Below are 26,664 nucleotides of genomic sequence, written 5' to 3' on the forward strand. Positions count from 1 at the left end.
TTGGCTACTCTGTTCTTTCTTTTTCAAAGGTCTCTGTTAAGAACTGTGTCTTCTCATACCTTGTAACTGTCTACATGCCGGACAGACTCGCCAGGAACACGGGCTGAAGACTCGCCAGAAACACGGGCCGTCAAGCTCCTATCGGAGCTTGATAGATAGACCCCTATTCATTTCCCCTTAGCTTTAAAATAAAACAATGCAACATTTTAAACTGTCAGGTTTGAAAAAAACAAATATTTCTGGAAGTGGTGCCTCTCTGTGTCACAGCAGTAATTTGAGCTTGGCAGTTGCGGTCACATGACCGGCTTTACTTCATAATTTTTCTGAGAAAAAAGTTGTTTTGTAAGACACCTCAGTAATTGAGGTGTGGGGTTGCCTGAGGGGTATTTTATAAGTTTAATTGATGTTTATTAAATGTTTTTTCTTAACTTTTCTCACATAATTTTAGCTGGGGATCGATCCTAATTTGGGATAAAATGTAAAGTGTATTTTTTCCTTGGCTTATTTTAATTGAATATTAAAATCCTTGAAACTTATCTATACAAGTTTATTTACTGTTTCACAGCATGTCTGGCATGGATCAAGAGCCTGCTTTCATGAATTCATGCTTATTATGTTTAGATGCACAAATTGCAGCTTCTATGCAATTTTGTTCTGCATGTGTCAAGAAAACCTTGCAAAATCAAGGCAAAATTTTTGAGCCTAATGTCTCTCAGGATGATGCTGTTAAAATAATACCTCAGCTTTCTCCTGCTACGTCCCAAGCCTCAATGGCATCATATGCAGTGCCCTAGTGGAGTTTATTTAAAAGCAGAAATTGCTGCCCAGGTATCTTCAGCCGTATCTGCGACATTAGCTACCATTCCCAGATTATCTCAATTCTGCTTCCCAAGTTGCCCTTTTTCAGAAGTCTGATGATGAAGATACATCGGGACGTTCTGAGGGTGAAATCTCAGATTCGGACAGTATAATTCCTTCTTCTAAGACTGAGGTGGTATCCTTCAGATTTAAGCTTGAACACCTTTGTGTATTGTTAAAGGAGGTTTTAGCTACTTTAGATGATTTTGATACCCCTGTCGTTGTCACTCCTAAGAAATCTAGTAAACTTAATAGTTTCATTGATGAACCTTCCACTTCTGAGGTTTTTCCTGTGCCGGACCATGCTAGGGAGATTATCTCCCAGGAATGGGAGAAACCAGGGGTGTCTTTTTCCCTGTCTCCCATTTTTAAGAAAATGTTTCCTGTTGACTCCATTAAAGACCCTTGGTATATTGTAACCAAAGTTTAAGGGGCCATCTCTGGCTAAGAGAACCACTATTCCTATTGAGGATAGCTGCTTTTTAAAGGATCCGATGGACAAGAAGCTGGAGGCTTATTTGAAAAAGATTTATGTTCATCAAGGTCTCCAATGGCAACCTGCGGAGTGTATTGCCACTGTGACTAGTGCGGCATCTTATTGGTTCAATGCCTTGTCTGATTCTCTTCAAGTAGAGACTTCCTTGGATGAAATTCAAGATAGGATTAAAGCTCTTAAATTGGCCAATTCTTTATTGTAGATGCCATTTTACAGGTTGTTAGACTAGGAGCTAAAACTTCTAGTTTTGCTGTCCTAGCCCACAGGGCATTATGGTTGAAATCCTGGTCTGTAGACGTTTCCTCTAAAGTCAAGCTTCTGGCGATTCCTTACAAGGGCAAAACCTTGTTTGGACCCGGTTTCGCAGAAATTATTGGATTGTTCGCAGGAACAATCCAAGTCTTCTTGGAAACCCAATCAGTCTTGGAACAAGGGGAAACAATCAAAGAAACCTGCAGCTGATTCCAAATCAGCATGATGGGTTTGCCCCCGATCTGGGATCGGATCAGGTGGGGGGCAGACTTTCTCAGTTCTCTCAAGCCTGGATACGAGATGTCCCAGATCCCTGGACTGTGGACATAGTATCCCAGGGTTACAAATTGGAATTCAAGACTTTTCCTCCCAGAGGCAGATTCCAAGATTATCTGCAGACCAGATAAAGAGAGAGGCGTTCTTGAAATGTATACAACATCTTTCCTCCCTGGGATTGATAGTTCCAGTTAAAGTGCAGGAACAGTGTCTCGGGTTCTACTACAACCTATTTGTGGTTCCCAAAAAAGAGGGAACTTTACGTCCCATTCTAGACTTGAAGTGTCTAATCAAGTTTCTTAAAGTTCCATCCTTCAAGATGGAGACTATACGCTCCATTCTTCCTTTAGTACAAGAGGGTCAGTTCATGACAACCATAGACCTAAAGGATGCATATATTCATGTTCCTTTTCACAGGGACCATCACAGATTCTTGATATTTGCCTTTCTGGACAAACATTTCCAGTTCATGGCCTATCCATTTTGTCTAGCCATGGCTCCCAGATTTTTTTCAAAGGTTCTGGGGGCTCTGTTGGCAGTGATCCGTTCTCGTGGAATTGCTGTGGTGTCCTACCTGGACGACATAGTGGTTCAGGTGCCATCTTTTCAACAAGCAAAATCTCACACAGAGATATTGTTGTCTTTTCTTTGTTCCCACGGATGAAATGTGAATCTGGAAAAAAGCTCCCTTTCCCCTGCTACAAGAGTAGTGTTCTTAGTGACCATAATAGATTCTCTATTGATGAAGAGTTTTCTGACAGAGGTCAGGAAAAACAAAATAATTTCCTCTTTCCGGAGGTAATTGGTCTGATGGTGGCTTCCATGGACATCATTCCTTTTGCTCGATTCCATTTGAAAGCTCTCCAGTTGTGCACGCTCAGACAATAGAATGGCGACCATGTGAATCTATCTCAGAGAATAGAGTTAGATCAGTCGTCAAGGGACTCTCTCCCATGGTGGATTTCTCAGGAACATCTGTCTCAGGGCACATGCTTTCGGAGTCCTTCTTGGGTGATCGTGATGACCACGGACACCAGCCTGCTGGGATGGGGAGCAGTCTGGAACTCGTTAAAAGCTCAGGGCCTTTAGACTCAGGAGGAGTCTGCTCTTCCCATCAACATCTTGGAGTTGAGGGTGATTTACAATGCTCTATTGGCTTGGCCTCAGTTGTCCTCAGCCCAGTTTATCAGGTTCCAGTCAGACAACATAACCTCTGTGGCTTACATCAATCACCAGGGAGGAACTCTGAGTTTCCTTAGCCATGAAGGAGGTTACTCGGATTCTTCAGTGGGCAGAGACCCATAATTGCTGCCTATCTGCCATCCACATTCCAGGAGTAGACAACTGGGAAGCAGATTTTCTAAGCAGACAGACATTTCATCCTGGGGAGTGGGAACTCCATCCGGAGGTGTTTTCCAGCTTAGTCCTCAAATGGGGGGTGCCAGAGTTAGATCTGATGGTGTCCCATCAGAACGCCAAGCTTCCAAGGTACGGTTCAAGGTCAAGAGATCCGCAGGCCCTGATAGATGTTCTGGTGGTTCCTTGGGTTTTCAGGTTGGCATATCTGTTTCCTCAGTTTGCTCTCCTTCCATGAGTCATTGCTCATATCAAACAGGAGAGGGCGTCTGTGATTCTAATAGCCCCTGCTTGGCCTTGCAGGATCTGGTTTGCAGACCTAGTGGAGATGTCATCTCTCCCACCTTGGAGACTACCTCTTTGGAAGGACCTCCTGATTCAGAGTCCCTTTCTTCATCCAAATCTTGTTTCTCTGAAGCTGACTGCTTGGAGATTGAAAGCTTAGTTCTGTCTGAGTGGAATTAGAATTCCTAGAATTTTATTTTTTCTTCAGGAAGGCCTGGAGAAGGGATTGTCAGTCAGTACCCTGAAGGGTCAGATTTCTGCTTGATCTGTTTTACTACATAAACGTTTGGCGGATGTGCCAGATGTACAATCTTTTTGTCAGGCCTTGGTCAAAATCAGGCCTGTCTTTAAGTCTGTTGCTCCTCTTTGGCAGGGATAGGCACAGACAAAGGCTGTGGCGGACATTTTCCAATGTACAGACCTTAGTGAAGGACACCAATGTACATTTGAAATTAAAAACATTATTTTATAGTGCTTGGTGTTATTATACTGATGCAGATACCACTGATTCTATAACCAGCCCTCCTCTGGCTATACCCATGTGCCAGTGTCACTACTGTGTCATTATATAGTGCTGGGTGTTATTATACTGATGCAGATACCACTGATCCTATAACCAGCCCTCCTCTGGCTACACCCATGTGCCAGTGTCACTACTGTGTCATTATATAGTGCTGGGTGTTATTATTCTGATGCAGATACCACTGATCCTATAACCAGCCCTCCTCTGGCTACACCCATGTGCCAGTGTCACTACTGTGTCATTATATAGTGCTGGGTGTTATTATACTGATGCAGATACCACTGATCCTATAACCAGCCCTCCTCTGGCTACACCCATGTGCCAGTGTCACTACTGTGTCATTATATAGTGCTGGGTGTTATTATTCTGATGCAGATACCACTGATTCTATAACCAGCCCTCCTCTGGCTATACCCATGATCCAGTGTCACTACTGTGTCTTTGTATAGTGCTTGGTGTTATTATACTGATGCAGATACCACTGATCCTATAACCAGCCATCCTCTGGCTATACCCATGTGCCAGTGTCACTACTGTGTCATTATATAGTGCTGGGTGCTATTATACTGATGCAGATACCACTGACCCTATATCCAGCCCTCCTCTGGCTATACCCATGTGCCAGTGTCACTACTGTGTCATTATATAGCGCTGGGTGTTATTATACTGATGCAGATACCACTGACCCTACAACCAGCCCTTGTCTGGCTATACGCATGTGCCAGTGTCACTACTGTGTCATTATATAGTGCTGGGTGTTATTATACTGATGCAGATACCACTGATTCTATAACCAGCCCTCTCTGGCTATACCCATGATCCAGTGTCACTACTGTGTCTTTGTATAGTGCTGGGTGTTATTATACTGATGCAGATACCACTGATTCTATAACCAGCCCTCTCTGGCTATACCCATGTGCCAGTGTCACTACTGTGTCATTATATAGTGCTGGGTGTTATTATACTGATGCAGTATGAAGGGCCCAAGAGACTTCCTGAGAACCACTCCGGGAGAAACTACCAATAAGGAATATGAAAAGTTAATATTCAAGCAGATGAAATGGGAACTGCACGCTACCACATTAGCAGAATACTACAGGGTAAAGAGGATCCCTAGAGGCCTCCGCATGAATACATGCCCTACCTTACTGAGTAATAACAAAAAGTACTGTGACAAGTTTGAGGCAATCCTGAATAAATGCTCCTATGATATCATGGTTTGGACAGTCGAGTCCCTGCAGGAAGAAATGGAGCTGCAAAAAGTAGCTATCGCAAAACATAAAGAAGAGCTACTTACCACCATGACAGTGGAGGAGTTCAACGAAATGGAGAACAGGATCGCAACAAAAGTGGCAGAGGAACAAAAAATAATAAAAGAAACAAAGCGCACAAAGTTCCAAAGGGATGAGGACGACTATCGCTCAGGCAGAGTGTACCGTTGGCGTGGTAACCAGGGAAACCGGGACGCAGTAGGACCCAGGGGGAGACGCAGATACGGCCAACGAAGATTGCATCAGAGCAAAGCGTCAGGAACGTCAAGCAACCAAGAGACGTCATCACAGTCCTCCCCTTTGGATACGTCAAGCAGCGAGGAAAGCGCCGGAACCGCAGGGCAGGCAAGAAACACCGCGGACAAAAAAGGAGAAGTGCGGAGATCAGCACGGAGGGGGCAGAAGAAGAAGAAGTACTGACAAAGGACTTTGTGAGTAGTTGTACTGCACCTAAGGACATTGTCATTAATGCCTCCTCCTATGTAATAACTGAGGAAGAAAGTAAAATGCTTAATAAGGGATTATCCTTTTGCCCTTATCGTAACACCAATTTTTTTGAAGTGGATAAAGATTTATATAGATTTTTTCGTAACATTAAATTAAAAATTTGGTTTCAACAGCAGAATTGTGGTAAAGAGGTATATGTTGCAGATACAGCCAATGAATGGTCCCTTAAAAATCTTAACCTTAGGAAAAAGAGTAAGTTCAACCCTAATTTAAGTGAACATGGGGTTAATACCTTTATCAAATTGATACAAAATGGGGTGGCACAATTTAAAGACCAATATAAGAAAAAAGACCATTCAAAAACTTGGCACAAAGGTAATAGAATTGAATTATCTAACTTTTCAAAAACAGATAAAAATTCATTAGAGAACCTTAAGAAGAACAGTGACATCATATTCAAGGGGGCTGATAAAGGTGGTGCCACTGTCATTATGGACAGAGCATATTATATCAAGGAGGCACTATCACAATTAGGAGATAGGGATACATATGAGACACTGAAACAGAATCCATTAAATATTATACAGAAGGAAATTACAGGCATTTTACAGAGAGCAGTAGATAGAAACATCATAGATAACAAACTTATGGATTTTCTAAGTGTTAATAATCCACGCAACCCTATCTTCTATACTGTACCCAAAGTCCACAAGGACAGTCAGAGACCACCAGGGAGACCTATTGTCTCGAGTGTGGACTCGGTATATACTAATATTTCCAGGTTCCTTGATAGAATACTTCAGCCAGAAGTTATTAAGATGGCAAGTTATTTAAAAGACACTAACCACTTTCTGGAAAAAACAAGGGCCCTGGAATTTCCCAGTGACAAATATCTCCTGTTCACCATGGATGTGAAAAGTCTTTACACCTCTATAAAACACGAAACAGGGATAGCTGTTATAAGGAAGACATTGATGGTGGACAGGGGATATGGTCATGGTCAGGTTAATTTTATTGAAGATCTTTTGAGATTGATCCTTTACTGGAACTACTTTTTGTTTCAGGACCAGTGGTATGTCCAGATAAGAGGCACTGCTATGGGCTCCAACGTTGCCCCATCATACGCCAATCTCTTCATGAAGGAAATTGAGGAAAATTGTGTATATCAAAATGCATTGTTTAGAAAGTATGGGGCAGTATGGCTCCGCTACATTGATGATGTGTTTGGCGTATGGTGGGGCAACGTGGAGTCCCTCTTACAGTTCGTTAAAGAGCTTAATATAGAAGTAAGAGGTTTAGAATTTACTGTAAACTACAGTGAGGAACATGTAGCCTTTTTAGACACGAAAGTCATCAAAGCGGGTAGACTTTTAGAGTTTGATTTACACTGTAAAGAAACAGACAAAAATAACCTCCTTCTGTACAATAGTTTTCACCCCCGAAATTTGATAGAGTCACTTCCTAGAAGTCAACTACTCAGAGTAGATAGGATTGTAAGCTCTAATGACAGGAAATCCCATAGGTTCAAAGAAATGAAAGAAAAATTCACTAATAGGGGATACCCTGACAAATTATTGGATAATACACTTACTGAATTGGATAAAACTAGGAGTAGGAACACAGACAAGAATATGGATAGAATGGTTTTTGTGAGCCAATATAATCCACTCAGTAACAAAATTGCTAAACTAATACGCCAAAATTGGCATATTTTAGAGGAATGCAACAAGGGAGTCACATATTTTAAAAAACCACCACTCATGGCCTATAAAAGGGTCAAGAGCCTAAGAGACCAGCTTGTTAAAACAGACTTGGGGACCACGGGTAAAATACAACAGACAATCACTGGGAAAAAGAGAGTAGGTACGTTCCCCTGTTACAATTGCATGAGTTGCCATTCGATCATTAAAGGAGAGAATTTCCACCACCCTCAAAGTGGTAGGAAATACAATATCAAAGGCTTCTATACCTGCGAGACAACTCATGTAATTTACCTTATAAAATGCCCATGTTCCTTGGTTTATATCGGCGAGACTACTCGTAAGGCCCGTGACCGTATGAGTCAGCACAGATCGAACATTAGGTGTAATAACAAAGATGCCCCAGTCTCAAGTCATTTCCTAGAGAAAGGACATAGTGTCAGCCAGATGAGGTGGCAGATAATAGACCATGTAGGCCCTAATAGAAATGGAATGGATAGGGAACGTCTCCTCCAACAAAGGGAAATGTGGTGGATACACCAACTAGCTACACTTCAACCTAGGGGTCTCAACAGAGATTATGACTTGTCTTGTTTTTTCTAAAAGCATTATGTTTTTTCTAAAGTTTATTCTAAAGCATTATGTACTTCCTCCAAGGAACATATTTCTTTTAGTAGTTTATCCAAGGTTATAATATTGCATAACAAGATTTGAACATAATATAAGTCTGCTTTTCTATATATCCCCCCTATGACTATCCAAATAGCTATATGATTTTGGAAAATGAGCTTTGAGTAAGTGAACCTATATTAATTGAGTAGAGTAAAACATACAAAAAATATAGATATCTGCATCTTCATATATATTTTTAATACACTTGTTTTACAAAATAATTCTTTTATACATTTGTAGATAAGATTTTTCATATTTATGCATTTTTGATATCGTTGTATATTCCTGTATAGTTGTAACCATAGTGTATTGTGTTTATAAGTAGCAATATATATCACTTAGGAAATAGTATATACATTTGGTATAGTGACCATAAATAACCACTAGAGGGAGACAATTCCCCAATGTAGGTGCATTTTTGGCGCCTAGAGGAGGGTATTTAAATGGTGATATGTTGTTTAATAAAGATATAGCATGAGGAAGGGGCTGTGACCCCGATACGTTGCTTAATAAATTGCCTTTTTCTATTACTGGAGTGCTGGAGTTCCTCTTTGTGTGTACCATTGACAGATTATTGGGGGGCTGTGGCAGTGCCCCTGGTCTCCTGTGCACCCAGACCTCTGTGCTGTGCTCATTCTTGGACATTATACTGATGCAGATACCACTGATTCTATAACCAGCCCTCCTCTGGCTATACCCATGTGCCAGTGTCACTACTGTGTCATTATATAGCGCTGGGTGTTATTATACTGATGCAGATACCACTGACCCTACAACCAGCCCTTGTCTGGCTATACACATGTGCCAGTGTCACTACTGTGTCTTTGTATAGAGATGGGTGTTATTATACAGATGCAGATATACATCCAGTATTTCACTGAGGCTTTCTTTATTCCATAACTTATCACCCAATATTGCTAGCAGTCTCTTGACAAGTCACTAACTTTATTCACACTACATTTTTTTTTTATTCCTATTATTTAATCAGAAAGAAAAGATATACTAAGGTTGTGGCGGACACTGCAAGGGCTAGTCACGGACACCAGTGTCCATTTACGGACACCTTGCCTATCCCTGCTCCTTGGAGCCTTAACCTTGTTCTTAAAGTTTTACAGCTGGCTCAGTTTAAGCCGTTGCATTTCATAGACATTAAGTTGTTATCTTGGAAGGTTTTGTTTCCTGTTGCTATCTCTTCTGCTTGAAAAGTCTCGGAACTCTCAGCTCTGCAGTGAGATTCCCTGTATCTTATTTTTCTTACTAAGTTAGGTTTCCTTCCTAAGGTTGTTTCTAATAGAAATATTAATCAGGAAATTGTTGTTCCCTCTCTGTGTCCTAATCCTCCTTCTTCCAAAGAACGTTTGTTACACAATTTGGATGTTGTACGTGCTCTTCAATTCTACTTACAGGCGACTAAGGATTTTCACCAGTCCTCTGCCCTCTTTGTCTGTTTCTCTGGGAAACGTAAAGGTCAGAAAGCTACTGCTACTACTCTTTCTTTTTGGTTACAAAGTATAATTCCTTTGGCTTATGAGACTGCTGGACAACAGCCTCCTAAAAGAATTACGGCTCATTCCACAAGACCTGTTTCCTCTTCTTGGGTTTTCAAAAATGAAGCTTCTGTGGAACAAATTTGCAAGTCTGCAATTTGGCCTTCTCTGCATACTTTTTCAAAATTTTCCAAATGTTATACTTTTGCCTCGGCTGAGGCTTCTTTTGGGAGAAAGGTTCTTCAAGCGGTAGTGCCTTCTGTTTAGGACTGCCTGTCTTGTCCCTCCCTATTTATCCGTGTCCTCTAGCTTGGGTATTAGTTCCCAACAGTAATTACTCAAGCTGTGGACTAACTATATCTTAGGAAAGAAAAACAAAATGTCCACGGCCCCACCCTTTATTTTAAGTCAGTTGTTCTTTTGACTATAAACTCAGGCACCTCTACACCTTGTTTTACTCCTTTTTCTCCATTTCCCTTCGGTCGAATGACTGGGGGTTGTGGGTAAAGGAGTGATACTTAGCAGTTTAACTGTGGTGCTCTTTGCCTCCTCCTGCTGGCCAGGAGAGATATTCCCAACAGTAATTACTCAAGCCATGGACTCACCATATCCGGAAAGAAAACATTTTATCAGGTAAGCATACGTTTTGTTTTTTACGGTAGTTAGCTTCCAATAGTCAAACTCCAACCACCATTTGCCTTATTTGGAGTAGCCAATCTGGGCTTTAGTCTCCATACAACAAGGTTAGCCACTGTCATAAAGTTAGTATAAAGTGAATTGTATTGCAGGTGTTATCAGCTACAGACAGTTAGGGATAGATATGTAGAAGGGTTAGCCTTGAGAAGTCAGCAGAGTGCATTCTTCAACAAAGGATACCAATAGAATGAAGAAAATTTGATAGAAGTAAATTTGAAAGTTGTTTGAAATCACATGCTCTTTCTGAATCACAAAAGAAAACATTTAGATAGATTGTATGCCCCTTTAAGCATAAGCGAATACACACATACATACATACACACACATAAATATACTGTGTGTATATATATATATATATATATATATATATATACACACACACACAAACACAAATATAACTTTGATACTTTCCCAGTCCCACCCATTGTCATATACAATATCCCTTTAATCCTGCGACCTAAATCATCTTTCTCCATAGCATTCACATGTAAGGCAAACTAGAAAAGTGATAATCATTTACTTCAGGTCTATTAAAAGTATGGGGTGCTCTAAAAAGGTTTCAGCCTAGTTAAGATAATTTGATTAACATTTTAACCATCCACTTGGATTGTGTGTTAATCTTTCTGTGAGGACGAGGGCAAAATGACGCATTTCATGCTAACGACCGCGTTCTATTTCTAATCTAGCGCTAAGCTGCAAATTAACTTTTTACAGTGTCTAATTCTCCCTGTACAAGGTATAGAGGTGATTGTGAGGGCCAAATGCATTAGAAAAGCTTTAAATAACGGCGCTATTGCAAGGATGGCAAATTAATTGGAATGGGCTTGAATTGAAAAGTAATATGATAAGTATGGTAAACTTCTTGATTACCATTCTGAAGACTATCGTAATTTATTGTTTATAATTATTTGCTATTTTAAGTGTTTTCTGACAGGAATATTGTTTTAAATTCATCCACCTGTAAGATATATTTGTTTTTTGTTTCTTTCTTGCCACAATGAATTTGAAAAACACAAGATAAAATGTGTTTTTGTATGGTTTTCACATTTTCGGAATGTATTTAAAAAACCCATAATGCATTTAACAAGAATTTCTGATTGTCAAAATGGCCTCTAATTTATTAGTTAAGGTTACTATTTATTTGTTTAATTATACATTTAAATTTCCACAATTTCTTTTATATCTTTGACGCATTGCAAGGCAATATTTTACAACAGAAAGTAATTGACATCTCTTTTAAATTTAGGCTCCTCCCTTAATGTTTCAAATCTTTTAATTGTTTCAACTTAAACAAAGAAATTCCTAAATCTTTTATGACTTGTTTTTTTTTAATTAGTACATATGTTTGCATTTGTTTTCACAATTCAGATAAATCATTTTTTAAACTAGACATTAAATGCTAGATTTCATTTTTAAATGATGCCATTTTTAAACTATTTGTGTTTGTAAAACAAAAGCAATATTCTTTAACATAACAAAAAGTTGTAAATCACAGGAATATTTCTAATTATTGTCAGTGCTTATTACTAGTTTATTCGACTGAACCTCTGCCCAGGCTGTCAGCATAATATTCTTATCTTGCCTTCATCTTTTATGACAGAAGAAATTAAAAACAAATTATAGTGTCTGCACTGAAACAGTATTTCAGTTAATTACAGGTTGCAAACAGTTCCCACGTGTCTTAGTAGAATCATAAAAAAACCTCTGACTTTGCTCTTTTATTTTAATTAAGTCCAAGATACTTTTTCACATCATTTAACATCATACAGAACTTTATTTATAAATGTTGATATACAAATTATTATAACACCAAATTAAATTAACTAATGTTAACAAAATTTGGTAGTGGAATCTTGAAATAAGATGTTCACATCTTCAAAATGCTTAATGCTTAAAAAGTTGTGCTGAGACACTATTGTTGTCCAAAAAAAGTGCCATGTTACTGTCCAGTTGAGGCGAAATGCACGTTGGCAGAACTAGATGACATCATAGGGACGCAATTCACTGTAAAACATGAGTTTGGAAACACACTTATGACTTTCAGTGATTTTGTTTGACATCTTTGACCCCTGGTCCAGGATTATTGTGAATGAGCAGCCAGCAATGTGGATTCGGAATGCCTTTATGTCCAGCTGAGCTGGGACTTTGTAAAACATCATATGATATTGAGATTTTGTTGGTGTGTTTTTTTTTGGTTTTTTTTTGTTTGCAATATAGTAGCAACTCATTTAAAGGGACAGTCTACACCAGCATTTTTATTGTATTAAAAGATAGATAAAGGGATTATCTATTATTTTTATTTTAAATATTTTATTGAGGTAAAGAAGAAAACAGTACATAATAACCACAGACCCGTAAGGGAAATTTACAATAATATACACTACTGATCAGACATTGAGCATTACAATATTTAAAAGCATAAATGAGAACTCACAAGTCAATAACTAAAGGTAATGAAGAAGTCAGGTCCAGAGTTGATTCCAGTAATGTAATGTTATCTATGAGGTTAATGAATACATAAGACTGACCTCAAATGTTTTTTTAAATTTATAACATATAGGGCCCCTTGAGGGCCCTCAGGACTATAATTACACCTATATATTAAGAAAGGGTTTATCAATAACATCTATAGTTAAGCACACATATGTAGGTTGTAGGGATTTAAAGATGAGATCTGTGTCCCTTATCTTAGCGGGTAATCTAAGTGAGGGGGGGAACAGAGCCAATGGTATCAAAAATGGTTTGTAACTCAAATGTTATCTAATATTATTGTGTCAACAGGTACATACCCTGACTATAATGACACATATATCAATGGTTAAGCACACATATATGGATTAAAGGAATCTAAAAATGGGAGCAGTGTCACTCAGATCAAGAATAATGGTCAAAATATGTAGCATTCGGACTATAAATTAAGGAGAAACCATGGAACAAATATTTGGATATCCTAAAATGATCTAAAACAATCCCTTCTAGGTTGTTTTCTCAGATCTGCTGAATAAGTATCTGCAGTAAATTATTAAAAAATCCAATTAGATATTACTTGTCTGATCTTAAAATAGGGGATCCTACGTTGGTGTATGACAGGCACTATACTATCATGACTATTGTACACCCTATCTGTATGACTCATTTACCCATACCACCCCAGAGACAAAATTTGCACTGTGTGATAGTATACAATAAACATTCAATATGATGGTTAGCTATATCAATTTCAGTGGGGTCTCAATTAGCTAGAATACAGTTTTACCTTGACAAAAGTTATGTAATAAAGGAGAACATGACAATATTACCCTCTCTTAAAATATCTAGAATAGAAGACATTTATTCACATGTAATTAACAGGATGGTCGTGCTGCCTCGGCTGCTGGCAGCACACCGCCCTGATCAAAGGAACCAATAGTGTCTGCGTCAGTAGAACATTAAGCACAGATAAGTACTAACTCATTCAATGTAACGCATGCCCATTAATGATCTAAACTAATCTGTCATGTCTAAGTAGACAACATGGTAATGCTATATGAACAAACATGTACAATACACAAATATAGCACAAACAATAGCTCCTTAAAAAATACATATAAGCATGGAAAAAATATACAGGCATAAACAAACGGTCCCCGAACAACTAGATCTAACACAGGTATAGATGTATGGCGTAGGAGAACCTGTCCCATGAGATAGACCCCTACTGAAACAGTGACAAGTACCCGATCAGTCATTCCTATAGGTATAAACCTTGTCTTAAGGCTTGGCACGATCTCCATGTCCGGTGACATTAGCCGTCAAACTCCCTGCTTTCTGTAGACCAACGGTAGCATGCTGGTTTCATTCCACATGTCAGGGGCTGCCTGCCCCTCATAGCCACCGCTCAGGATTAATGAAGAAATAATCTCGGGAGCAAGCAACAGATAGAGTGTTCGCTGATCAGCTGTCTGCCATTCCTTCACAGCTATCTGCTTAAACCTCTTTGTAGTATAAAGTGATGCTTCCGCTCCAGCCGTATGGGTCTTAATATATGTGATCACTCTAGCATCCGATTTGCCTTGTACCTCTTGAGTTGGTATGTCTTGAGTAGTTAGGATACGCCTAGAGGTAATCTCTGTTAAGTCACTGATCAGTTGCAGCTCAAAGAGCCGAAAGGAAGTTTCAAGTAGGGTCAGAATTGATTTTTCCCAGTCTTCCGCGGTCGCCATTTTCCTTCTTGAGATAATCTAGGCCATAACCGGTAAAACTCTCAGGACTGTTCCGGTAGCTTAAGGAAGTGTTTTAGATATAGGTAATAAGCAGCCCCCTAGGTATTATGAGTTTTGGTCAAGTTTTAGCTATCTCTAGGCTGGAGGTTGCAACCGTACCGATCTGCTCTTTTAAGGCTGCGTCATAGGGCTTAAAGCCGGGTTACATTTAACATTTAAGTCACCGATCTTACTTAGCAGCATAGCTTGTGATGAGGTCTTGTGAAGAACGTCCCTGAGGCTTTGAAAGTACAAAGTAAATTATATTTTCATCCCTCATATCTAGATTAAGAGCCAGAGCTCCTGAAATGTGCGTCTGATCACTCTGCCGGTTGGCTCCGCCCCCGGGATTATCTATTATTATCATCATCATCATTATTATAATAAATGATAATAATAATTATAATAGATAATCCCTTTATTACCCATTCCCTAGTTTTGCATAACCAACACTGCTATAATAATATACTTTTTTACCCCTGTGACTATCTTATATTTAAGCCTCTGCAAACTGCCCCCTTATTTAAGTTCTTTTGACAGACTTGCATTTTAGCCAATCAATGCTGACTCCTAGGTAACTCCATGTGCATGAGCACAGTGTTATCTATATGACACACATGAACTAACACCCTCTAGTGGTGAAAAACTGTCAAAATGCATTCATATAAGAGGCAGCCTTCAAGGTCTAAGAAATTAGCATATGAGCCTCCTGGGTTTAGTTTTCAACTAAGAATATCAAGAGAACAACATTGGTGATTAAAGTAAATCTGAAAGTTGTTTAAAATGACATGCCCTATCTGAATCATTAAAGTTTATCTTGGACTAGACTGTCTCTTTAAGTGAGACAAGTGTGTCATCACCAAAAAAAACTTAAAGTTTGTAATTTAAGTTTTATTAGAATTATTAATAGTAGCAGTGCTAGTATACACACAGGGAATGGCCTGTGTGTTTGGTAAGTGATGACTTTGTATCTTGATGGAGAAGAAAAAAAAATGTCTTCACCAATAAAACAGTGGGAGTTCCACTTATCAGCCAGTAAGCAATCAGTCCTTAATGGGAGTTACATTTCTTGTGAGCATTAAAATATAAATAAACATTCACCTATTTTGAAACATAAAAAAATATTTTTACTAAGTATAAATTGTAATAACAATGATAAAAGTTGTCTTTGTCTTTAAGCAAAAGCTGCTAAAGGGAATTTCCTTCTGCACATTTATGTCTAACAACTACAAACCTTTTAGCCTTGACGGTGTAGGAAAAAAACATGTTAATTTAAATAGAGGGGGGTGCCATGAACAGTACGACACTTTTTAAAATAACATTTTATTACAAAATTTTACATTTCACTTCTGCTTAGAGAATTATTGTAGATTATTGCAGCTACAGATTTTAACTGTACAACCGTTATCATAATGTTTATAGTCCCTTTAAGGAAAATATATTTATTTAGCCATAACATTGTGCTTGTCCCAAAATTCCTACCAACAATGTTGGAGTGCCCAATCTGAGCTTGAATAATTCTACACTGTGGTTAGATCAAAGGGCAACAAAGAAGACCAGGAACATAGATTCCAGCAGGCTTTTCTTAGGGTGTTTCCCTGAACTACCTCTTGAATTGCAAAATTGTATAAATTGTACTAACAAAAAAAAACTGTATTAAACAATTTAAAACCTTTATTTTGCAAATCAATTCTTAATATATGCTATGAGTTTATTATCCTTTTAAAGAAATTCTAAACTGTCATGGGTTATATATGAAAAAAGATAAAAACAAATACACAATCCCCATTGAATTACAATTACATGTTGGAGAAATCACAATAATTGGAAAAGCATAATATTTATAACAAGAGGCAAGCAGTTGTGTTGTAGTCCTCTGAATAATTTAAACATTTTAATTTGTTTCGTTTCAAAATAATTCCTCTTGTGCTGCAAGGCGGATAGCATACAGTATAACTCCCTATATATACCTATACATATATATAATCATGTGTGTGTGTGTGTATATATACACACACACACGATTATATATATGTATAGGTATATATATATATATATATATAAAAATACATATACAGTATATATGTGCAGAACATTGGATTATGAAATGTGCAATATTATCTTTTGATGTTTTACTTTTAAATAACAATGATCGTGTTTTCGCGACTCGTGGGTGTTAGTTTTTTTATAACTTTGTCTGCACCATTGATGTCTATGGGGGAATGCGATTTTGCTTTCGCGATTTCTCAAAGTCTTTTTGTTACCTCGACTTTGTGAGCGCGAGAACGCGAGAACACGAGAACGCAAACTTTTTACTTTCAACTTGTAATACGAGAGCAAATATCAGAGAGCAAAAAAAATATTTCTAGCAGCTTTAACACTCAAACACAAGCACAAACTACCTCTCCACTTATAATCTAGGCCTATATGTGATAAATCCTAAGTAAGCTGTTATGGATAGCTACAAAGCCATAGCAATGTAATATAAAGAGATATTGTCACTTCAGTCTCTTCCAACCCTGCTGCAACAGTTTATTGTCATCTTCCTTCCATACCTAAAAAGAAATGGTTCCCTTATATTTATAGAAAAACAGCAATCCTGGTTGGTTAATCAGATTAACCAATAAGGATTGGGGAAGGGCAGGCCCACTGTTAAAATGAACCTGCTTCCCCTATTGAGATTTGTTAATTCAGAAGTAATAAGTATTGATCTGACAGGATTCTCTATGGGATAAAGATAATTTGTTTCTGTTATTTGATTCCCCTCTTTCATAAGATTATCATATAATGAACTTTATTTATAATAGACAAATTGTTATGTCTTCACAATAACTCTTTATCTAGTTTTAATCTGTCAATGACCAGTTAACCCCTTAATGACGCTGGTTTTTCTATGGGGGTGCCGTTTTCAATAGCGCTGTTTTAGCAAGCCTTACCCGCGCTATTATAGCCAGACAATCCCTTAACAACCAGTGATGTACAGGGTACGTCACAGTCGTTAAGGTGTTGAAACAAAAGTTGGGTGAAATAAAAATCTGTATATATACACAAGTACATAAATGTATACTGCATTCTTGTAATTATTGTGTTTCTCTCTGTATTTACAGCTATGGGCAACATGTTCAGCATTTCAAGGTACTGAGGGAGAGGAGTGGTGTGTATTACATTTGGGAAACAAAATTCAACTCTCTAAACGAGCTAGTGGATTTTTACCGTACAAGTTCTATTGCCAAAACTCACCAGGTCTTCTTACGAGATGAGGAGGAGAAGGTAATTGCTCTGTGTTAATGGGAGTTTGGCATAGGCCAAAAACAACTGAATATATTTTTATTTTCTAAGTTATACAATAGTTCAGTCAGTGATTTTACAATCATTGCGATAGGGAGACAAGACAGCAAGCTGTTTGAGAAGGGAGAAGCCAATTATATGTATGATCTTATGATCTATGAGGGGATGGGGACCTATGAGGTAGATAATCATATAAAGTGTGTGTTCTGTATATATACTGTATGTAAGTATATATACTGTATGTGTGTGTATATGTGTATACATGTGTATATATGTGTTTATATACACATATAAACATATATACATATGTATGTATATATCCATTATAGCCCTTTCCATTTAAATACCTTGTCATATACCATATACCTTTACACCCTTATAACTTTTTTTTTTTAATATTCATATGAATATTTTTTTATTTTATACGAGTGTAACACTTTATTTTAATGTATTTATGATGTATTTTGTACAACCTGGCTTTAGTCACACTAACCTGGGGAGCGCAAATTTAGTTTGCTCTCATACAGTCACATTTACTTTAAACGTATAATATGCGCACAAGTTAACGTGAGCGCGATATTTTAATATTGCGTGCGCTAATGTTAGCGTGCCACTTGTAATCTAGCCCTATATCTGCTCTGCAAATGAAAATTTGTACACTTGTATTGTTTCCTGAAACAATACACTAAGGGGTCTATTTATCAATCTCCGAACGGCTCGCCAGAAATACAAGTTATGAAGCAGCGGTCTAAAGACCGCTGCTCCATAACCTGTCTGCCTGCTCTGAGGCGGCGGACAGAAATCGCAGAAAATCAACCCGATCCAATACGATCGGGTTGATTGACACCCCCTGCTAGTGGTCGATTGGCCACGAATCTGCAGGGGCGGTATTGCAACAGCAGTTCACAAGAACTGCTGGTGCAATGATAAATACCGACAGAGTACGCTGTCGGCATTTATCGATGTGCGGCAGACATGGTTGGCTATAGCGGATCATGTCCGTCCGCACAATGATAAATGGACCCCTAAGACTGCGATAAAATGTTGCGGAAATGACTAATGTGCTATTTCTGCAGTAATTCTTGATGTTAAATAGCAGGCACCAAAATATCACACATTTCTACTGAGTGTTTGCAAATATACTTGATTTTGAATAGCGCTGGATGTCTTTTTCATGTTATATCTGACTATATTATTGTAGTCTCCTGGTTGCTGTGCACTTAAAAAAAATAAGTGAGGGATTTCACATAGTAAAAATATGAAAATGTCACTTATCAAGAAATATGTTATTAGTTTGCCTGAGTACAAAGGTTAAATTAAGCAGTCATGTGCCAGTCATAAACATCTGACAATAAAGTTTCATTGAATATCGTCAATCTGTGTTTATAATCACTGTTACCATAGTATCTTCCATCCATTCACTTTTCAAAAGTTGGAGTTTGTCTCTATTTTTCTTATTCTATTGTTCCTGGTATATAAATTTGTTACAGATGATAAAAAAAGAAGTAATTGGAAATAGAGTATCATTGAAAAGGTTTAAAGAAAATGTTTGTTTTTTTAATATATCTGTCCGAAAGAGGAGGTCAGTCAAATCCCTACTATTCGGTGGTACATAAGACAGAGCAATCTGAAATTCTTGAAAAAGGGGTTCAACTTCAAAGTTTTAAGATATTACTTCCCTCAAATTGTGAGTGATATGTACCCATAAATGCTTGATAAATTAAAGGGCCACTAAAAAGGGAATCAGGTCTGAGAGGAACTGAACATATTTTCAAATAAATTAATTATATAGACAGTTTCTGAGGCATTAAAGTGTCAGTAAACCTTAAAAATAATGTTATATAATTCTGCACATAGTGCAGAATTATATAACATTATATTAGCCAAACTTTGTAAAACATAATATACCCTTTTAATTTTTTAAAAAAACGGCTGTTTTACAGACCCGCTCTCTGTGCTCTTCTGAGCGGGTCTGTTTGTTTCACACAGCGTATCGGGCCAGCTGTATAATCACAGCCCGACCGCGCCATAACACTAAGTGCAGCTCGCTCCTGCTCTGTCTGACAGCAGGAACGAGCTGTACTTAGTGTTATGGCGCGGTCGGGCCGGGCTGTGACTATACAGCTGGCCAGATGCGCTGTGTTAAACAAACAGACCCGCTCAGAAGAGGACAGAGAGCGGGTCTGTAAAACAGCCTTTTTTTAAAAAAAACTTAAAAGGGTATATTATGTTTTACAAAGTTTGGCTAATATAATGTTATATAATTCTGCACTATGTGCAGAATTATATAACATTATTTTTGAGGTTTACTGTCCCTTTAACTCCTACAACGCATGTGCAAGAATATACAGTACTGTAGGTATATAAATCTGTGATACGCTGATGGCTGTCACATGACATAGGGATCAGGAAAATGAAAGTAAACTGCCTCACTCCTGAAGCACCAGTGATCGCCCAGTGAGCCTGATACCTTACCAGCATGCATTGCAGCATATCAGTATCTAGGCTCCATTTTAAATTTGTATTCACTGTGGTTGGTTGTCACAGCAATTGTATACACAGTAACAGTCATATTTGTCACTGTACTGTTGCTGTTAGCTTCATGTAATGGAGGCGCCCCACTGACAGGTATTGAATTACCGGTACACCCTGTCCCTTCAGTATCGCTATTTTCTGTGCTGCTTCACTGCTGTCTGTAAAGTCAAATTTAAATGTGCACGGACATAGAATGCAATTTTAAACAACTTTCCAATTTACTTCTATTATCAAATTAGCTTTGTTCTCTTGGTATCCTTTACTGAAGAGTAAAGCTAAGTAGGCTGATAGGAGCTTAGGAGCGTGTCTTTAGCATTGCAAACACTGCGGCAAGATGTCTAAAGACATATGCACACTCCTGACCTTTCCTAAATTACTCTTTAACAAATTATACCAAGAGAAGTAAAATTGCTAACAGATGTAAATTGGAAAGTTGCTTACAATTTCATGCTCTAACCAAACATATAAGTTTAATTTTGACTTTTCTCTCCCTTTAAGCAAGAGATTAAAAAAGATGTTAAAGGGATACTAAACTCAAATTTTTTTCTTTCATGATTCGGATAGAGCATGTAATTTTATGCAACTTTCTAATTTACTCCTATCATCAAATTGTATTCATTATCTTGGTATCTTTATTTGAAAAAGCAAGAAATGAAAGCTTAGGGCCTGGTCCATTTTAGGTTCAGCAACTGGGTAGCACTTGCTGATTGGTGTCTAAATATAGCCACCAATCAGAAAGCGCTATCAAGGGTATTGATCCAAAAATGGGCCAGAGCCTAAGCTTTCATTGCTGTTTTTTTCAAATAAAGATACCAGAAGAACGAAGAAAAATTGATAATAGGAGTAAATTAGAAAGTTGCTTAAAATCGCATGCTCTATCTGAATCATAAAAGAAAAATTTTTGGGTTTAGTGTCCCTTTAAATAAAATAATTTGCCACTAAGAAGGAAAAAGGAGGGGGTGTATATTATAGCAGCAATCAACATGTATGCAAATTAACGCAGACTATGTAATATCTGATACAGAACTCGCTGTGCGTCTATTTTACAAGCACAGTCAGGCGCAGCTTATATTGGAAGCTTCTATATGTTGTTACTGCTATTTTATGTTAGAAGCCTTTACCCATTTAAATGCTTGCTGTGCATTTTATGAGTGACAGACATTAATCATATAAACCTAGGGAAGTACTCACCCAAAAATGCATACTAATGGTTATTCCAATATACAAGCTTTAGGCAAATATAACGCCCTGTTTATTATACACATCATAATATAGGTGGCGTGCAGTGCAAGTGAAAAACATGTTTTTTTTTAAATCTTTATTATGGTCCACCTGTGTCTTTATGGTTTAACATCAAAGCCCTACAGCTTTTCCAGGCAAAACAAATGTCTACATCAACAATTTATCTGCTAAGATGTTATTTAATTAAAGGTTACATGAAAGTAAAATCAAAATTAAGCTATAATGATTCATATAGAGCATTCAATTTTAAGCAACTTTCAAGTTTATTTTTATTATCTAATTTGCTTCATTCTCTTGGTATCCTTTGTTAAAAAAGCATACATAGGTAGGCTCAGAAGCAACAATACACTATTGGGAGCTAGCTGCTGATTGGTGGCTTTACATATATATGCCTCTTGTCATTTGCTCACCCAATGTGCTCACCTAGCTCACAACAGTGCATTGCTGCTCCTTCAACAAAGGATACAGAGAGTAGGAAGCACAGTTCATAATAGAAGGTTATTGAAAAGTTGTATATGTTTATATGCTCTATCTGTATCATGAAATATTTTTTGGGGGGGTTTATTGGCATGTGAAATATGAATAACTCCTGTCGGGTTAGCGCGTGAGCAATAGGTGTTAGATTTTTTTCTTCTGCGCTCTCCCTATTGACTTCTATGGGGAGAAGAGGTTAAAGCAGTTGCAATATTTTGTTAGCGTGCCGGGTTTTGCTTGCCTGCAAACCTTTTACTTTCAATTCGTAATACACGCGCTCCTCAACGTGCACCAGTGATTTGTGAGTGTGGCCTCAATGGGAGGGCTGTGGGCAGGGTTGGCCGTTCTACAGGCAGGCCCGCTGGAGTGATAGTGATAAGCCATCATTGGGAGGCATATGGTGGACCAGCCATTATACTGGGGTGGCTAGTGCCCCACTGGCAACACCCCTGCTACCATCCAAGTATTCAAACCTATTGACCCAACAATGACCTTCCACCTGGCCTATATCAGGGTCTTAAAACACTTTCTTCAAATACTTCATGTTAAAGGGACATGATACAAAAATAATTAAGTACTTGAAAGTGATGCATGTTGGCTGTAAAAAGATGACTAGAAAATATCATCCAAACGTGTAAAAAAGGAAGATGTTTTACCTCATAATTTCCTCAGTAGCCACATCCCATTGTAAAGGGACTTTAAGCAGCCAATCAGGATGCTAGTCCCAGGACTTGCAAAGGAGCGTGCATCTGGCATGTGCAGCATAATCATGTTATTTCCCTCCTCAGGCAGTTTACTTTCAGTAAAATCTCATAAGATCACAGTAAAGCAAAGTGTGACTGAGGAAGCTGATTGGTTTTTTTTTTGTACATGTAGCTGACAGTAGCTGAAGAATAACTCTTCCCAGAGCATTTACTATTGTGAGCTAGGGTTGCCACCTTTTCTGAAAAAAATATAGGCCAGGTTTATTAGCTTACGTTTGCATAAATAATTGTACAGCATAAATCAGGAACTAAAGCTGCTAGGACTGGTATTATATGATCATTTGTTTATAATTAGATTCCAATAAAAGAAAATATTTGGTCATGATACCATCGTAATTTCAATATTTAATCTTTATTTTCAACTTTTTAAAATACCGGCCATGTCTGTAAAATAGCGGCTGGGCCTGGGTGGCAACCCTATTGTGAGCTGATCTGAAGCAATTGTGAGGTAAAATATTTTCCTTTCTTATATACAGATGTTTATAACTTTCACATAATTTAGCATATGAGTATTATGTCCTTTTAATCGGACATGAAACTCAAACATTTTTCTTTTAAGATTAAGACATACAATTTTAAACAACTTTCCAATTTAGTTCTATTGTCTAATTTGCTTCATTCTCTTGGTATCCTTTGATAAAGAAATGCCAATGCACATGGGTGAGCCAATAACACTCTACCTAGGTATGCTTTTCAACAAAGGATACCAAGAGAATGAAACACATTAAATAATAGAAGTAAATTGTAAAATTGTCTAATATTGCATGCACTATCTGAATAATGAAATAAAAAAATGTAGCTTTCATGTCCCTATAAGGAAAAATGAAAATACAGCAATTTGATGAAAATGATTTGTTTTTTATTAAAAAATAAAATCACACATTCACTCTCCCCTAAACGATTTATATGGGAGGCAGCTTACCACTTTACCAGGACTTAGAACATTTTATTAGAAAAATGCATGAGGCCACGCTCATGCCAATGCTAGGGGCTTATTGAACTCTATGCTAGTAAATTTTTAAGAATCGGGCCCAAGGACAACATTATTACAGAAAAAGGGTGATTTAAAGGGACAGAAAACACTTTTTTATGCAGTCTTCCGATAGATTAACATAGCAGTATAGTCTAAAAATAATTATAACTGATGAACACCCAGTTTGCTGCAATTGTTTTTGATCAAAGTCCACTCAACTCTTTCCTTATTTGGGGGAGCCAATACGGACTTCAGTAGGCTTACTATAGCTGTTGTGTTAAGTGTTTACAAAATCTCCATTATCTGGCTTTAGCAGAAACGATAGATAACAAACTTCCAATTAGAGAGAGATACGTTTAGGCCTGTAAAGCTTGTCAAGTGCTCTCTCAGTTTTCAGGCTTACGTTACAGGAAAAGGGTGCAAAATAAATAATGAAAGTATATTGCAAAGTTTCACTAATTAATAGGCATGTGCATTCATTTCATTACGAATGCAAATTTGTAACGGAAAGCGGATATTTGTTATGTGAAAATATCCAAGTGAATGCACCAATTAAATGTAAAGAAAATTAAGAAATACTTAGCAAGGCGGAACCCAGGGCTGCACATGTCTAAACTTCTTATATTACAACCTGAACGTGTACATTGTCCCTTTAATAGGAAAAGCAGATGTTGTTATATAGAACTTCTGTTGTTCTGCATGACTATTCCATCCTATATAATAAAAGGCCAGGTATGTTTGTCAGATGCAGTCATGTGCAGTAGAGACTGTGAAAGGACAAACATACCTGGCCTTTAGAATCAACTTTGGATCAGATCTGCTTTTGTGGGAGGCGTGGTCATGGGTGTAGTCGGGCGGAGCAGGCGTGACAAGGGGGCGTGGTTGGCGGGAGTGCCGTGATGGGGAGTGGTTGGGTGTGGTTGGACCGGGAATGGGCGTGGCCGACGGGGAGTGGGCGTGGCATGAGAGCGACAAAGAGTGGAGAGAGATAGAGGGGGCAAAAGAGAGGGGGGAGAGAGCTAAAGAGAGCAAAAGAGAGGGGGAGAGAGAGTTAAAGAGAGGGGAGAGAGTTAAAGAGAGGGGAGAGAAAGCAAAATAAAAGGGAGAGAGAGCAAAAGAGAGGGGGAGAGAGTAAGAGAGGGGGAGAGAGAGCTAAAGAGAGGGGGGAGAGAGAAAGAGAGGGGGAGAGAGAGATAAAGAGAGGGGAGAGAAAGCAAAAGAAAGGGGAGAGAGAGCAAAAGAGAGAGGGGAGAGAGAGCAAAGGAGAGGGAGAGAGAGAGCAAAGGAGAGGGGCGAGAGAGAGCAAAGGAGAGAGGGGTGAGCAAAAGAGAGGGGGGAGTGAGAGCAAAGGAGAGGGGGGAGTGAGAGCAAAGGAGAGAGGGGAGAGAGAGCAAAGGAGAAGGGGGAAAAAGAGCAAAGGAGAGGGGGGAGAGAGAGCAAAGGAGAGGAGGGAGAGAGAGCAAAGGAGAGGAGGGAGAGAGAGCAAATGAGAGGGGGGAGAGAAAGCAAAGTAGAGGGGGAGAGAGAGCGCAAAGGAGAGGGGGGAGAGAGAGCAAAGGTGAGAGGGGAGAGCAAAAGAGAGGGGGAGAGAGCAAAAGAGAGGGGGAGAGAGGGCAAAAGAGGGGAGAGAGCAAAAGAGAGGGGAGAGAGCAAAAGAGAGGGGGAGAGAGCAAAAGAGAGGGGGAGAGAGCAAAAGAGAGGGGGAGAGAGCAAAAGAAAGGGGGAGAGAGCAAAAGAGAGGGGGAGAGAGAGCAAAAGAGAGGGGGAGAGAGAGAAAAGGAGAGGGGGGAGAGAGAGCAAAGGAGGGAGAGGGAGAGCAAAAGAGAGAGGGCAGAGAGAGCAAAGGAGAGGGGGAGAGAGAGCAAAAGAGAGAGGGGAGAGAGAGCAAAGGAGAGGGGGAGAGAGAGCAAAGGAGAGGGGAAGAGAGAGCAAAAGAGGGGGGAGAGATAGCAAAATAGGTGGGGGGAGAAAGCAAAAGAGGGGGGAGAGAGAGCAAAAGAGGGGGGAGAGAGCAAAAGAGAGGGGGGAGAGAGAGAGCGCAAAAGAAAGGGGAGAGAGAAAGAGAGCAAAAGAGAGGGGGAGAGAGAGCAAAAGAGAGGGGAGAGAGAGAGCAAAATAGAGCACAAAAGAGAGGGGGGACAGAGAGAGAGAGCAAAAGAGAGGAGGAGAGAGGAGGAGAGAGTGCAAAAGAGAGGGGGAAGAGAGAGAGCAAGGGGTGGGACCGTTGTACTACAAAAAATGGCCCGTGTGCACGGGCTTTAGGACTAGTACTGTAATACTGAAATACTGTTTATTTTGCAAGTAGTTTATTTTCTAAACCATTTCCAAATTGTAAGATAAATGTTAGAAATCATTTACCTAATGCTGTTGGCATTTGTCATTGCACCAGCAGTTCACCAATCGGCCGCTAGCAGGGGGTGTCAATGATTGCTGTCCGCCACCTCAGAGGTGGCGGACGAATTAAGGAGCAGCAGCCTTAGGACAGCTGCTTCTTAATTTCTGCTTCAGGCGGACCTGAGGCGGAGTGGGTCGGAAGTAGCATCCGCTGCTTCATAAATCGACCCCCATAACTTGTTTAGGTACAAGGAATGGCATGAAAAGTTTCTACTAACGATCCTCAAATAACTAATTGAATATTTCCTTCTTTATTTTGTCCGTTTTGGGAACTACTAAACTGATGAAGCTAAAAATAAGTGTTAGTAACAAGTACACACCTACAAACAGCAAAAGAGGTTAAAAATAATAATTCTTATTTGAAAAACATACTGTAAATGAATTTATGTGCTTTTATGGGTGTGTGTGAGGGGATAAGGTGCTAGGCCTGTAAT

The 26,664-nt window shown here is 38.8% G+C and overlaps 1 protein-coding gene across 1 annotated transcript in view; it reads left to right on the plus strand.

The window, feature by feature from the left end:
• Positions 1 to 26,664, plus strand: part of GRAP (GRB2 related adaptor protein) — a 185,407-nt gene that overhangs the window by 100,577 nt on the left and 58,166 nt on the right. The window contains exon 5 of the mRNA XM_053694995.1: positions 17,668 to 17,830. Within this exon, the coding sequence (XP_053550970.1) occupies positions 17,668 to 17,830 (163 nt within the window). The remainder of the gene's footprint in view (positions 1 to 17,667; positions 17,831 to 26,664) is intronic.

This window comes from Bombina bombina, chromosome 11 (genome assembly GCF_027579735.1).
Source record: "Bombina bombina isolate aBomBom1 chromosome 11, aBomBom1.pri, whole genome shotgun sequence".
In the NCBI taxonomy this organism is placed as follows: domain Eukaryota; kingdom Metazoa; phylum Chordata; class Amphibia; order Anura; family Bombinatoridae; genus Bombina; species Bombina bombina.